The 15,509-nt window shown below is 43.1% G+C and overlaps 1 protein-coding gene across 3 annotated transcripts in view; it reads right to left on the reverse strand.

Annotated features, from left to right (window-relative positions):
- Positions 1 to 15,252, reverse strand: part of evlb (Enah/Vasp-like b) — a 42,555-nt gene extending 27,303 nt beyond the window's left edge. For 2 of the 3 annotated variants that reach the window (XM_046373064.1, XM_046373063.1), the window contains exon 1: positions 13,884 to 14,053. In XM_046373064.1, the coding sequence (XP_046229020.1) occupies positions 13,884 to 14,038 (155 nt within the window). In that variant the 5' untranslated portion in view covers positions 14,039 to 14,053. Of the gene's footprint in view, positions 1 to 13,883; positions 14,054 to 14,829 lie in introns of those variants that run through there. The other variant, XM_046373065.1, reaches the window with a different exon arrangement.
- Between the last annotated feature and the right edge of the window lie 257 nt (positions 15,253 to 15,509).

The raw sequence follows: 15,509 nt of genomic DNA on the forward strand, positions 1-15,509 counted from the left end.
GTTTGACATGCTTGTGTGGTGAACTCTAATCTGGTCAGGCCACAGCGCATTGAGGGAGCAATAAAGACATTTGGTCTCCTCTGGTAATCTTGAAAAGACAAAAAGCCCTTCCATCATCAGAAGGCATAATCCTCAAGCAATAACGTACATTACAGCAGCTCTTGGATTTAAAACACGGGCTTTCAAGGTGAATGAGAAGTGAGTGAGCTGAAGGGGAAAATCAGCCAGTCGGCTCTAAGTGAATCTTATTTATGACTATAGTGGTGGTCTGAAAGACATGCTGATTCAAAACTTCAGAAAAAGCAAACATCTTCTCTTCATCTTTTGGAAGTGAAGCCTAAAGTATCCTATCTCCCTGGGCAGACACAAGTCTTCCAAACTTGACTGGGAGATAAGCATTTTCTGATATGAAGCCATCATTGCAAGCACAGCATTGTTCGTCAATACCAACCCCAAAACCATGATGAATCACAGATACTGAAACGTTTTCTAACATGCCACTGTAACTTTTAAAATATGTTTACAAAAACATAGATGAGGAAACAACTGGTTCAGAAATGGACAACTTGATTTGGGTTCAGGAATGATCTCAGCCATGGTTAAACAACACCAAAACTGATTATTAACTATCACATGACTTCGGACTTTGCTTTTGAGACACAAAAATTCCTTGTTGGTCACATAGAGAGATAAACTCCCAACCCCTTCTAGTAGTCTGCCCTGGGATCTTATTTCAGAACAAATATGTTTGGGTAGTTACTGGCAAATCGTGCCATGAATTACACATGTGGCTACTCAAGAAGGTTGCAGTTTGTCACCAAACCGAACACTTACTGAAACCAATGTGTGTGCTAGCTATCTAGCGTACAGAACCAACTCTCTTTTCACAGAGCTGCAGGTATCAGCATGACTTTCGTGTTCTGCTATTACTCATTCTGTTTGAGATTGAAAGAAAGTGTGTAGTATTTTATATATTTTAGATTGTTTTTATTGCTTTTGTTTTCGTCACTGAAATAATAACAGGTTAATTATAAACTGATTTTACGCTTTAAATAAATATCACTGCACTGGATCCTCAGAATAAAGAAAACAGAGACAAAATCACATCCAAATCATTACCAAGAGGCTGGGTTTCTGCCTGGTGCTCTGAGAGGCACTGAAGCAGAAGGTCTTCTCTCTCTGTATGTGTTTGTGTGCGTGTGCATTTCTGTGCATACATGTACTGTACGTGTTTATGCACTCCCATGGATTGGCCAGCACTGGTTGTCATGGTTATCTGGCTATACTGTGGCTAAGTCTACTTCGGTCTCCATGGAGCCCATGCTGGTGCTAATATCCCGGCAGCCCTTGCAAAGATTTTTCCTGGGCATTTGCTCCACTGAAACCCCACCAAAAACCATGATCATACATATTTTCTTTATTTAACAATCACTCCTTTCTTCTCTTCTACCCCCATCCAGCTGACTGTTTCCCTCTCACATTTATCATCCACTCTCCCTCTTCCTTTTGCTTAGCTTTGCTTTTGTCACCATCCCCCCCTCACTCCTGGTCTCTGTTCTCTCCCTCTCATCTCATTTCCCTGCTCTCCCTCTGTTCTCCCCGTTTTTCTGTCTTGATTTCTCATTTTTCTTTATTTTTCTTCATCTCCAATCTCCCTTTTTCTTCATCTTCTCCTTCCTCTTCTATCTAACTCAATTCTAATGAATTCACCTTGCTAATAATATGGTGACTGACGCTGCTGTGCGTGTGTGTGTGTGTGTGCAGAACTAACCTGAACACTGACAAAAACAACCACAAGTGATCTGCACAGAAATTTATGTGTATTATGTGTATTTATGTGTTTTGTGTCAATGTTTTCCTCTTTCTGCTTTTCTAAGTGAGAATTCATTGTATAAAATCTGATTTGTGAAACATTAATATTGCTTAACGGGCAACATTGGCTTTATGAAAAAAACAACAACACACTTTTGTGTGTGTGAATGTGTGTGCTGGTGTGCCTCCTCCGAGAGAAGAACAGGAGAGGTGTGAGGCACAGCCGGAAATGTGCGAGACTGGATGTTTTTTCATTAGGACTGCAGTCTACACAGACAGATCAAACGCTGATATTTGCCGACATTTCCTGATGTTTGCTGATGTGGACATTTGACAGAAGTTTACTGAGGTGAGACTGCAGTGGATCAAACCTATTTAATAGTTTATTAGGTTTAAAACGCTTTCAAATGACCCTTCTGGGCATAAAGTAAAATACTAATCTGGATTGAAAACAACAGGTATGACATATACTTTAGCACATTAGATTTTCAGAGTTACTTCAAGATTATTTGATCATTTAACAGATTATGTTGGATGAATAAATTAGGTGGGTACAGAGTAGTTAGAAAACTGGGTCCACACTTTCCTTCACTCTCTTACTCCTGATGACGCTGCCCAGCTGTGGTCACCCTCAGACTCCTGTGGAGGCACCAGGGAGCTCGGCCAGGCCGTGATAGTGACACGCTGTAGCCCCATAAAGCTGCTCCAGTCTCAAGCGCTGGCCAAACTAAAAGCTGCTTAGTGGGGCAAAACTCTGGCTGAGTCCCTTAAAGCTGCACTAATCAGAGCTGTTAGAGGAGGAATTGTCAAACATATCGCACACAAGATTACAAGGACGTCTCCACATGAAAGCAAGGCTGGATGGCTGGATGGATGGACACAAGAACAAATGGCAAACAAATGAGCTAAAATTATTGTGATTGTGGCCTTTATTCGAGTGACAAACAAAAGAGATAAATATTTTCTAAAATAGATGTCATTCAGCATCAGGTCTGACTTCTTGCACGCCTGAATGCAATAACTCCATCCAGCACAATTACATCTCAACAAGACAAAGAGCAGGGAATCTGTTGCACATCTGAGCATGCGTCTTCCAGCGCTCTGCGACCATGACGGCAGGCGTCGACTGTGGATGCAACAAGCCAGCCCTGAGCACTTTCAGCGCTGATTGGAGAGGAAGAGTAGCAGAAACAGGCGTAAACACAGAGAACAAAAGAGCCACAGAGGCAGCCAACAAGAGAGCTACAGCGTCCACTGGGCCCTGGATGGCAAATATAAGACAAGTGCTGCACTGTCACCCCCTCTGTCCAAACTTGGCAAGCCTGTTCATAGACCGTCAATGCCCTCTGCTTCTCCCAGGAGCCTAACACTTTTCTGCACAGCTAGCTAACACATTAGCATGCAGCCCCATCCCCCTGCAAGGGCAACCAGCCACTCACAGCAGCACTCATCATATACAGAAACGCTTCATATGCTTTAGCAGTTGGGGATCTGTTGGATGAGACAACCATGATGCTGGAGCGTATTTTTGGGCGTATCAACAGTGAAAAAACACCTGACAATGACAAACACAAATGGAGACATGAGCAGACATGAGTGTATCCACCATTCAGGACTCAGTGGTGGATCTCATCCACCAATGGATCCACCCTGAACAGCTTTCCCACCCTTGAAAGCCTACCTGACTTTGAACTCAGTGAGCTGTGGCTGTGCCCCCGATTCAGCACAGTAGATCTGGGGGAAGTAAAATCGGTGCGACTGAAGGTTGATGTCCATGGTGTCCACACACAGCAGACACACAACTGAGCCCTGTTCTGCAACTGCAAAAATGAGGGAGGGCGGTGAAAAACGTTGCTTTTTTTCCTTTGTCTGTCCTCAATTTCGTCACTGACACTTTCGCTGAAGGTCGGAGTTCAGCGGCAGCATCCCAAGTCACCTTCTCCCCGAGTGATTGCAGGACTACAGAGCGCTATCGTCAGGAAGGCATCCCCCTCCTCTTCGTCTCCACTGTGCACAGAAACATTCAATCACCTCTGTTGCCCGGCACCAAACAGGCACACTAACCTATTTCCCCACTAGCAGCCACTGAACACTCAGCAGCTGTGAGCACGAGACAAGAACAAAGATGACTCCAGTTAAAGATGCTGAAGATCCCAAAGACACAGCAGTGACAAAATAATCCTGGTTTGTGGTCACCAATTCATTCTTTAGTTGGTGGAGAAGCAAAATTAGGAAAAAAAAAATAAAGGCTAATTTTTAACTGCAGGGGAATTAAGAGAGTCTTAAAAATACGGGAGTAGTCCTCAGCCACACACAGAGCAGACTGAATGGGAGATGAGAGTCTTTTGGTTTTTACGCTTCAGAGACACGGGTGGGGGGGGAGAGAGATGGAGATAGAGAGAGATTCCCAGTGCTGTGAGGCGTTGCCCTTGCGCTGCCTCTCCTCTCTCTGTCTCATTGGATTACCTCCTCCCTCTCCACCCCACCTTGTCCCTCCTCCTCCCCCTCCTCTCTCCATCCCTCCCATCCTCCCCTCCCAGCTGTAACAAGAGCGATGAGCCGCCAGCCGCGGAGGCTGCTGGTCCTGTCCCTCTTTCCCCTCCTTTACCCTCCTTCCTCCACCCAGCTGTAGGATTGGCTAAGGCAAGGATGCGTAAGCCCGCATGTAGAGAGGGAAGGGTGGGGGGAGGAGGAGGAGTAACAGATTTTAATTCATCTGATGGCTCCCATCTTTCCTCACATATGATTTGAGGTGACATGCCAGCCTTGAAAGAAGTCACACACACACACACACACACACACACAAACACACAGGCATCACTGATCTGACAGCCTTTACTGGATGTTCATTAACAGAAAGGGACACAGGTGATGATAGGAAAAGCAATGCAACACTTGGTTTGGTGACATTTGGTTGTGCACAGTTAATGTAAGCCACAAACTGCTAGATGCATGTGTGTGAAGATGCACTTACATGTACATAAGCTGAAAAAATTAATTAAATTCAAAAGTGCATCAATGGAATAAGGGTCATTGTCTACATGAAAACAAACAGTAAGTAACCAAATGTGTTCCAACATTTCCCCCTTCAATATTTCCAGCTCTGTCTATCCAGATGCATGTAGATTATAAATTATATACAGTAAGTGGTGGGTGGTCATAACACTAATCCTCTGGGAAGGGTCCACATCACAGCAGGCCTGCCAGTAACCAATAAATCCCTCCCATATTTACTGTACATCCTCTGACATCCCAGGAATAGTCTCTTTCTAGCGCAGCTCACATCACCCACATCTGTCCTGCTGTGTTTTGCCAGCAGGCAATTTCATTGATTATACAGTGTAGAGAACTGTTGGATGACATCGTTAGCTTTGTAATCGGTGTGGAGGGCAGCGGATACTGCAAATTGGCAGCAGTTTAGTACTATTTACTCTCCAGTCAACAACAGTGTTTGGCCACAAATCTTCATGCCAATGTTAAAATTTCCTCTGTGTCCTTTTAATATCCATGCAATAATAGTTCACTTATATGCCAGAACCTCGACGAAACATATTTGCTTCAAGTGAGATGCAAATGTCTGCTTGCCATGAGTTGCATCATGAAGCCTTCTCACAGACATTCAGTGTCATAACAGCTGCACAGCAATTTAAAGTAGATTTAAAAAAGGACTGGTCAAAATCAAAGCTGGGATGTGCTTACTTATAAAGCCTCCAAAATACTGCAATATGTACTTTGTTAGACTTTTCCTGCTTGGCAAACACTCTGTGCCACAGTCTATAACACAGGCTTTCTGTTAAAATTTACTATAACCATGTCAACATCATAAGACTCTTTTCTTTTTCTGCACTTCAGAAAGCTTCTCTGAATCAACAGAAGAAGGGCAGCGTGCAGCAGGTACATTTGTGACAAGAGGCAAATGTGCCTGCGCTCATGTGTGTGCCCATGGGTATGCTGCTTTCAAAATGAGCTGTGGTCAGGCAAATTGTTGTGACATTGCTTTCTTGAGCCAACAGAAAGTTATTGACCAACAAAAGTCAAGGCAGTATTTTTCTATTCTTTTTTTATTTATTTAAAGGGTGCATTATTCAGACAGCATGTGCCTATATAGGCAACTTCACATTGCACGTACACAAGTCTGGGTGTACATTTTTGTCCATCTGTCACCCACCTGATCAAATTGTTTTCTCTGAGAGACCCACATCTGCATGGACATTTCGCTCCACATCTACTGGTCCCTGTAGGCTATGTTGGCTTTTTAAAGAGAGAGAGATGTTGCTGAGAGATGTTATCACGGGCAGCATCATTTTCTCTTTAACTCTCACTAAGATTCACTGACTGAGGACACCGACTTTTAAGCAGGACACTGAGCTACATTTATCAAAGCAAAAGCATGAATGCTTGCTTTCTATGAAAAGTCAACGAAAGACTGCTGAGCAATTTTATTCATACTTCTCTCAATTGTTCTGTTCAGGAAGAGAAGGACTTGTTTATCAGCACATTGTAGCTGTCAAAATGACACTACTTTAGCTTACCACAGTGTGTTTGTGAATGATAGTTATCTTATTATTATTATTATCTTGCTCTCTTATTATCTGAGTTACAGATAAACTGTCGTGAGCAGAAAACACAAAAATAACAGAGTAGAAGAGGGTAAACAAAAGAAAAGGATGGGAACGGTAAGCAAGGGAAGAGGATAGAGGAGCAGGTGGTTAGAGAGGCTTAAATGCCTCAGTGAGAAAGAGACAGGCTGCATGGAGAGAGAGAGTCAGGGAGAGGCAAGAACATGGTGGAGGGAAACAGGAAAGAAAAGATGGAGAGAGAGGAAAAAAAGAGAAGAGGTGGAACAGGAAGAGTGAAAGGACATCTAGTCTCCACTTACAATACACACCCATCCCCCATCTCTCTCTCTGGTTAGACCCCTCCAGCAGATTGTACTCTAATCCACACACCTCAGTTTCTACTATGTGTGTCTCTATATTTGACTCTGTGTGCATATGTTTGTGTGTGTGCGTGTGTTAGAAAGAGAGAGAGAGAGAGAGAGAGAGAGAGAGAGAGAGAGAGAGAGAGAGAGGGAGAGAGCAGCCAGGTGCTACTGTAAAAACATGGCTGTTAGCATACAGCAGGAGGGATGGCCTTACACACAGCATGACTGAGTATGTGAGAGTATGTGTGTATGTGTGTGTGTGTGGGGGGGTGAATCACACAAAGCAAAGGAGCTGGGAGAAATGAACTTGCTGATCAGAAACTGCAGAAGCGACGCATCAAATTTTGTGCAATGTGCATACACATGCAATGTAAAGTCACCTTTAATGAGCATAAACAAGCCAATGCACTCTGATGTGTGCAAACTGTTCATATTTGGTTTTACAGCTGATGCAACAAAGCAATCACAAAATTTGAAGACAAAAAAATGAATGAATGGATTTAAATTACAGATTTGTTGACTTGTTACTATTTTCCATGGAGTATTGTTGAATGGTAAAAGGTTTTTACTGAAGCAATATATTTATAGTATAATCATTTAAATATGGGATCTTCTGAACTTCAGTCATGTTGTAGCAGGTGTTTGTGCACCGTGACAGGTGTGGTTTAAAGAGGCTCAAATCCTGCTTCCTCACTTCCACAAACATGCCCAGCTCCTGCCAGGTGCACTCATGGCAGATTGTTGGTTTCAGAAAAGTAAACATATTTCTGACACTGCCTCTCAAACTCAGTTGTTGGAAAGGTAAGGGGTTTTTCCTCACACTGCTGAGGTATACTCAGAGTAATCCTACTCTGGGCAGGGTATTATGATATCATTTCTAGTAGTGTTATTCCATTTTATGAAATGCACACACACACACACACACACACACACACACACACAGTCACATTTCCATCACTTTTTAGACTCACATTAATTTCCTGGAGGCTTAACCACCACAATAAACGTTACTTGCTTAATCCTAACCCTAACCTCAGCCTAACCTTAAAGCAAGTCTTAAACCAAATATTTAATGATTTACATTGCGGGGACTTGCATTTTGTCCCCATAAGTAACACAGGACCTCACAATGTGACTGTGTAAACAGACTTTTGTCCCCACAGCTACAGGAATACGCATCCACACACACACGATGCACAAGTGTTTTTTCTGAAAACCCATTATGTGACATCTCTGTAGCGTGAACTCTGTGAAAGAGACCATAAAACTCTGCGTGGAAGTATCTGCTGTGCAAAGGCAGCACATTCCACAAAGCTTTTTGTTGACATAGTTGCATGCCTCTTTACTATGACTGACATGAAGGCGCCGTCAAGTCAACAGGCTGTCTGTTTCCAAAGTGCACCCACAAATACACACACGTTAAGAACCAAATATCCCCAAAATTTGTCTTTGTGGGATAGGAAAGTTTTGAATCATTTGATTTGGCCTATTTAATCATTATTCATCCCGCTGCTGAGGAACAAGCCAAAATGCCAGCTCTACCTGATTTGACGGATGAGGTGCTGTTTTCCCCTGAAGTTTCTTCTTTCCATTCCTCTGCTACAGATTGAGCTTTTGTCAAGAAGAACTCTGCAGGACAATTACTTAATTATTTACTTTTATTTTACAAACTGTTACCTTTATCCTATCATATCAGGGGGTAACAATCTTCTTGTGGACCCTGAAGAGCATTTTATCTGCTAAAGAGGTTTTCTGCACCTTTTCAGCTCTTCTTTTTACATCCACTACACTAGTCTCATGTGGTCTGTCAGGTCAATTGCATCGGCTTCTTGCCTTTCTAAAATTGGGGAAACATATTGCAACAAAAGAGGCTAGAATTCCTACCTGGCTCACCCAGTATATATGTGAACATCCTCAAATTAAAGCTGAGTGCAAGTACTTTGACCTCATTATCGTTGTTTCATTTCTAATCCAATGTACTGTCCAAAGACATGCAGATTGCTGTATGTTTTTCTAGCTACCCGGTCACATGTTGGTCTGTATAATCCAATCTGACTTCCCTGTCTCTTCATCCCCACAAACACCCACAATCCACCTGTATGCAGTCACGCTACACAAGGTAAAGTGAGCTGGAGAACGAAATGGGATTAAATGAGAGCGAGAGGTGTGACAGAAATGAGGTTAAAAATCTTTGACGTTTCCTGTCTTCTCGGTTAACTCACAGAGTTCATCCTCTCATGCCCGGGGATTGAATTTCAGCTGTAAAACAAACACACGCACACACGTGTGCACACACACTGTCTGTCTCACATGAGCCGATCATTTTAATTACGCTGCACACCAATGGGAGCTGGCAGAGGAGATACAGAGGGGGAAGGGAGACAGGGAGTAGGGGAAAGGAGGAGGGAGCGATTTCCCACTCATTCACAAAGATTTGATTACCTCTCCCTCTCTCTCTCCCACACACACACACACATATAGCTCAGCTTCAGTGCTCTGCCTTGTGATGCCTCAGTGTGCATAATTATGACTCATAAACCACACTGTTGTCACCCAGAATACACTGTGTTATCAAACAGATTCACAACAGAGACAAGGACACGTGAACTCACACCTGACACTGGATGCATCATAGTGTGCATTATGAAAAACATGGTTGTTATTACTCAGATATGATGTGGCCGCAGCACCGTGCACAGGCATTATGGTACAATCCGTAAATTACAGCTTCCGCAACACAGACATGTATACAAGTCAGTGAAGGTCCATTCAATTCCCTCATGCACACAGAAACTAGACAACAAGCGGCATGTTCAGCGCTCATTGACTGTCACAGATGTCTTTCATTCCTGTTTCTGCCCCAACAACTTTTTTTTTCATGCAAGATGACTCATAATGTAGCTGGCAAGTGCAAAATGGATCTGAAAATGATGATGTTGCAAGGAAGCATCACAGATATTTTAGTAGAAAGACTCAACCCTACAAAACTGAAACCTACTTGCTTCAGGACAGCAAGTCTGGCCTGATGTTTCAGTCAGATTCAGATTTTTCAGCATTTAAACAGGACCACAATCTTTTCTCTAACCTTAGCCACGCGTTTTGTATTGCCTAAACATAACAAACACATTAATCATGCAGTGGAGGGTAACTGTCACTGACAGTTTCACACGTATACTCAAATGTGATCCAAAAAATGTGATCCATGTGATATTAAGTTTCTTTCTTTGACATATTTGCTGTTATTGTATAAATTAGTCGCATATATTTGTAATTTTTATGAGACACAATTGAAAGATTGCATCTGTCATTGTAGTCTAAAAGCTACCAAAAGCTGGCCAAATAGTACTTAGTTACCAAAAGCTAATTGCAAAAAATATGCAACAGCGGTAGTCAATATTACTATACGCAGCAACCACAGTGTTCATTTAGAGTCATGTTTGTGATCGCCTAAACCACATATGTCAAACCGGTCCACAGGAGGGCCGGTGTGGCTAGAGGTTTTTGTGCCAACTAACCAAGAGCACACCGTTTGACCAATCAACTGTCTGAAGACGTTGATCAGTTGATTAAATGAGTCAAGTCTGGTGTGCTGCTACTTGGTTGGAAAGAAAACCTGCAGCCACACCGGCCCTCCTGTGGACCGGTTTGACATGCCTGGCCTAAACAATGTAGGTCCAATATCCATTCTCCCTTAAGCCTCTTTTTTGGTCTCCACCAACTCATGAGGGAAATATCTGGCTAAATGCTCCATGATATTCACCAGTTAGTTGTGACTTTAGTCTGTCTGCTCTTTGGTGCTGGACAGGTAGTGTGCAGTAAGTTTTTGGAGCTTTTTCACCGAAATGTCTTTCTGTTATGCATGGAGACTTATGAGACGTATCCAAAACAGTAAAGTTGCAAGCCATTAAACCAGAACAATGACAACAGCAAAGAAGCTAAAACTCTCTTTAAAGCTGTGTGATAATCACCTGTGGTTCAGTTATGACACTTTTCATTTGACCCATTGTTCATATAAAAATATCAAATATAGCTGCTTTAACTATTCACCAGATGGCGTTTTAATTGGTGTGAAGGGCTGTAATATTTTCATTTTCATTTTAACATTTTAAGCAGTGCAGTGTTTGGTATGTACATGAAAGGACTGCATCCTCAATCGCCCTTGAAAATGAGTCAAAATTTCCAACATCTCTGGAACAAAGCAAAAAAAAAAAAAAAAGAAAAAGAAAAAGAAAAAGAAAAAAGAAAAACCTCAACTTCTAGGTTGTAACTTGGTTGCAGTGAGGGTGTAATCAAGAGCGCACACCTGTGCAGCTTCAAAGCACACAGCTGTGCACTGGGAACAATGAACTGAGTGAGAAATTTGACCTCCACTGCTAGTCGTGACTACAGTGGGACATTACAGGCGATACCATAACCCAAGACATTTTGATTTATTTCAGGTCAGGCACCAAATGCCCAGAGTATTGGTTTACAAAGCATATATACTACGGAAATGTAAAAGCTATCCCCTCCGTAACTACTTTGAAGCTTCTTTTCCTCTAACAACACTACACTAAGAAATCATATGTTTACTTTCACACTCTCATTCACTTGCCTGTTGGTGTGAAGGGGCATCCTGAGTTAAACTGAGTTCACCTCTATGTGTTTGCCCTTGTCCTGCATTCATTTAGCACACAGTTACTATTCATGCTGGTGTTCATATTGGTCACACACACATACCACCAGATGCTCCTGTCAATACACATCAGGCAACAGTGATGACGCTAGATCGATAGCACAATGAAACACTCCAATCCATTCAGATGGAGGTGGTGGCTCAGGCTGCGGGCAGGACCACGACCACATCAATCCCGCTGTCAAATTTCATGAGTCAGGTCAGTCACCAGCAAATGGACTAGGAAGTCATGGAGTTAGAGAATATGCCACTTAACGTGTAGGCAACAGTCACACGTCATATATCCTAGTCAAAGTGGCACCTCTCAGTCTGTGCATTACATCTCCATCTCCAGTAATTTGCAGTTAATATGAACTGATTATGAATGACTTCTATATGAAATATCAGATTTGTATTGTGTCAGTCTCTTGAGAAAAACATTTAAATCTGATAACCACCAATGTAATGACAAACCTCATGGTGGCTCTACAGGAAAAGTCTGAAAAAAATGTTATGACTATCCATCAAGTAGCTGTAGAGATATTTCAGCCTGGACCAAAGTGGTGAACTAACTGACTGCCAGGCTGACATGCCACAGTGTGTCTGTGTAATTTCAAATGAACCTTTTTTTTTTTAGAGACCGAGTAGCTGACTAATTTTAGGTCTTTGTTTTCAGGTCTGTGTCATCCCATTTCAGTACTATCGTCTGTAATTCAGTATGAGCAGCCAAGACGTCATGGAGCAACAAAGGAGCACCTCACATGTCCAGGAGTTTTTGGTGTTGTGTCAGATCAGAAGATCAGCATGTAAAAGAAACTATTGCCCTTACAAATCACACTTGTTTATATCATTAAGTGGGAGAGAGGGAGAGTTGGTGGAGAAGGAAAACTGAAAGACAGAGGAAGAACAATGCATTCCGGGTTCTTCAACCCAAATCCTACATTGGAATCACAAACCCCAGCTTTACTGTCCCAGGATTTTTTCCCCAGGAACATTTCGCACCTTCAGTCTCTGCACTGCTGGAGATAATAGAAACTAATATTGTATGTCCAATCCTGACAAATGAGAAACAGATACTGCGGCTGTGTTGATTTCAAGCTTTTGCTTGCCTCAGAATAGCTCTAACGGGGTGTATCCAGATCTGTCAAGCATTCGTTTTGACTGATTTGAGACTAAATCCATTTAGTGAAGATGATATATGAAATATGGCAGTCAATTTTCTGTTTAAACAAGAGATCAGATCGCTTTGCAAGGCCAGACTGCTGTGTATCAGAACCTTTATACCTTGGTCTTTGAAAACACCTAAGGGGGACTTTATATGATGTGATGGAATTTATACACATTGTACTGATATGAAATCCAAACCCTGGTCACTACCTTTGAACTTTAAAACCCTTTAAAACACCTGAGCCTCTCCATTTCACCTTTATGTGGCTGTATATCTGACCTTGAGTGATGTATGTTTGAACTTCAGCTCACAGCACTGAGATCAATGCTCATTAGATCAGAGCACAAAACAACTGTTTGTGTCCTACTAACATGAACACGATAGTAGTAGTAGCAGTAGTCACGCTCACAATACCGAGACACACTCACATGCATTAAGCTGGGCCGCTACAAACTGTGTGAAGTACCGCCCTGTTGTGGTGAGTCAGTCTATGTTGCCACCTACAGAGGACCTCTGCAAAGCACAGAATCACTCACCCTAAATCGCAGTCGAGTATTTAAGTGGCTATCAGACAAAACTTAAAATGACAAGAGTATCAGCTGACAGCATGTCAGGGTGGTTTACATCAAACATAAGCTTCTAAACAGTAACATTTTTTTGACTGGCGGTGGTTTATGGATCTATTTACTCTGTCCACTACATCACTGAAAAATTAAAGAAAAAAATCAGTGACTCTGCATGCTATAAAAGGTTTGACTCAAGTGTACTGTTTATGTATGCTATTGTCCATAGTGCGATCTACAAAGCTAATGGAGGATCCACTCTTGCACTCCAACAACACAAAAATACACAACCTGTGGGTGGTGGTCAAACAGCCGAGCGAATGGCTCAGAAAGCAATAAATCATCAATCAAATCTCTGTTTATGAACAGCGCATCAACACAATCATGCTACATAAGCAGATTTGTTATGTGACATTTCAAAACTGTGGTTTAACTGGTGTGAATTTGCATAAGTCTTTATCATTTCTGGCACACTACATGGGGAAAAAAGCAGTACACAACAAAACAAAGTTTGGACGCATAGTAGACGGTTGCAGTAGAGCAGTGTTTATGGCCACTTGGTAGAATCTGTAAAGTAGAATTTGTCTACTTTACCCTGCTCCTGCAGCAGACTACAGTATTAACATACAAAAGAATAAGGAGTATGCAATGTCTTTGGCTCAGTCAATAGGAAACACAACTGAGATGACTGCAGAGACAGCAGCAGCACAGGAAAAAAAGCACTGACAGCTTGAGAGGGAGACTGTTCAAAGAGACACTGACCTGAAGCACCCCGGTGACCAAAATCCTACTCTGACCTTGGGACACACAACCACACTCAAACACACGTAAAATTCTATGCCAACAGCAATTAGAATCAGCTCAGGGCTCCTCCTGTCAGGGTGAACCTGTGCCAAGCACTGCTGCCTCACCCACATCCATGTAGCTGCAGGCTTACAGCTGATTGGCTGCACAGTTGGGTCCTGTCAGTAACGTTTCACGCGATAGGCTCTTACAGTCAGCCACTTAAACCAGTGCTTGCATCCCCGGACTGTGAGACAGCTGTGTCTGGGTGCTGTAATGAATACTTTAATCTGATTGGTTCTCAGTAGGGAAGGTGTGTGCACGTGCATGCGCATTTGGGTTTTGTCTGTGTGTGTGTGTGTGTGTGTATGTGTGTGTGTGTGTGTGTGTGCGCATATTTAGGTGGGCTTCGAACACTCAACACATGTGCTTGCTTTATATGTGATCACTAGATAGGCTATGTCGCAATTGAACTATCATCATGCTCATCCCAATTCTGCACGTGCAAACGGTTTCCATGACAACACCTATTTCTTTTCTTTAGACAGCCTCCACGTGACACATCACAGAGCGAGCTGGAGTCAGAGATGTTAGCTGGCTTCATCAAAGCCTTGCTGCTCTTGTTTTTATCGCGGGGGAAATTTTAGTGTGGCGAACTGCTCTCAGACCAGCCGCTCCTCCTCTTAAATGTCCATATTCTGTCGGCCAGCAGGTGATCTGCCGGTCAATAAAAGCGCGTGCTTCTCTGATACACCTTTTGTGCTGTGGCACATCATAGGCCTCTGAATGAAACTGCGCACAGTGTGCCCGTTAATGGGATGTTTTTGGTTTATCTCGCTACATCCTTTAATATCCCATAATAATACGCAGAGCAGCGGTCTGCGCTTTATTGTGCAGCAAAAGAGCAACGCATGCTTCTGCTTACCTCATGTTCCTCTCCTGCCCGTTTGAGTGGGATGAATAATGTTGTCTGTCTGCACACGGTTTTGTCCTTGAGTAGACTTATTGTAAAAACAAACAAACAAACAAATCCAGATCCAACAGCAGAGCTCTGAATGTTTCAATAAAAACAGCGATGCTTCAAGCGGAGCCTGCAGCCGGCTGGATGTGCAGATGTTGAGGGTGGAAAAGGCGACAGGGTGTGGAGAATGCTACACGGATGCCCACAGTTTTCAGGTCTGTCTTTTAAAAAATAACAAATTGTTCTCCGGGGTCTTGTCAAACGGCTGGTGGTTCGGTTGAGGCCATTTCAGGGACGGGCACGCCGCTGTCCGCAGGACGACAGGCCGGGCGGAGTGGCTGACAGCGGCTTCTGAGGTGCCATCTTTTCCTCACTTCAACCACTGGGCGGCTGGATGTGGGGAGGGAGGGAGGGACAGAGAGAGAGAGAGAGAGAAACAGAGAGAGAGAGGGAGACAGAGAGCGAGAGAGAGAGAGAGAGAGAGAGGTAAACAGAGAGAGAGGGAGACAGACAGAGAGAGAGAGAGAGAGAGAGGGTGAGAGAGAGGGAAACAGAGAGAGAGGGAGACAGACAGAGAGAGAGAGAGAGAGGGTGAGAGAGAGAGAGCGAGAGAGAGGGAAACAGAGAGAGAGAGGGAGAGAGAG

The sequence above is a fragment of the Scatophagus argus genome, chromosome 19 (genome assembly GCF_020382885.2).
Source record: "Scatophagus argus isolate fScaArg1 chromosome 19, fScaArg1.pri, whole genome shotgun sequence".
NCBI lineage: Eukaryota > Metazoa > Chordata > Actinopteri > Scatophagidae > Scatophagus > Scatophagus argus.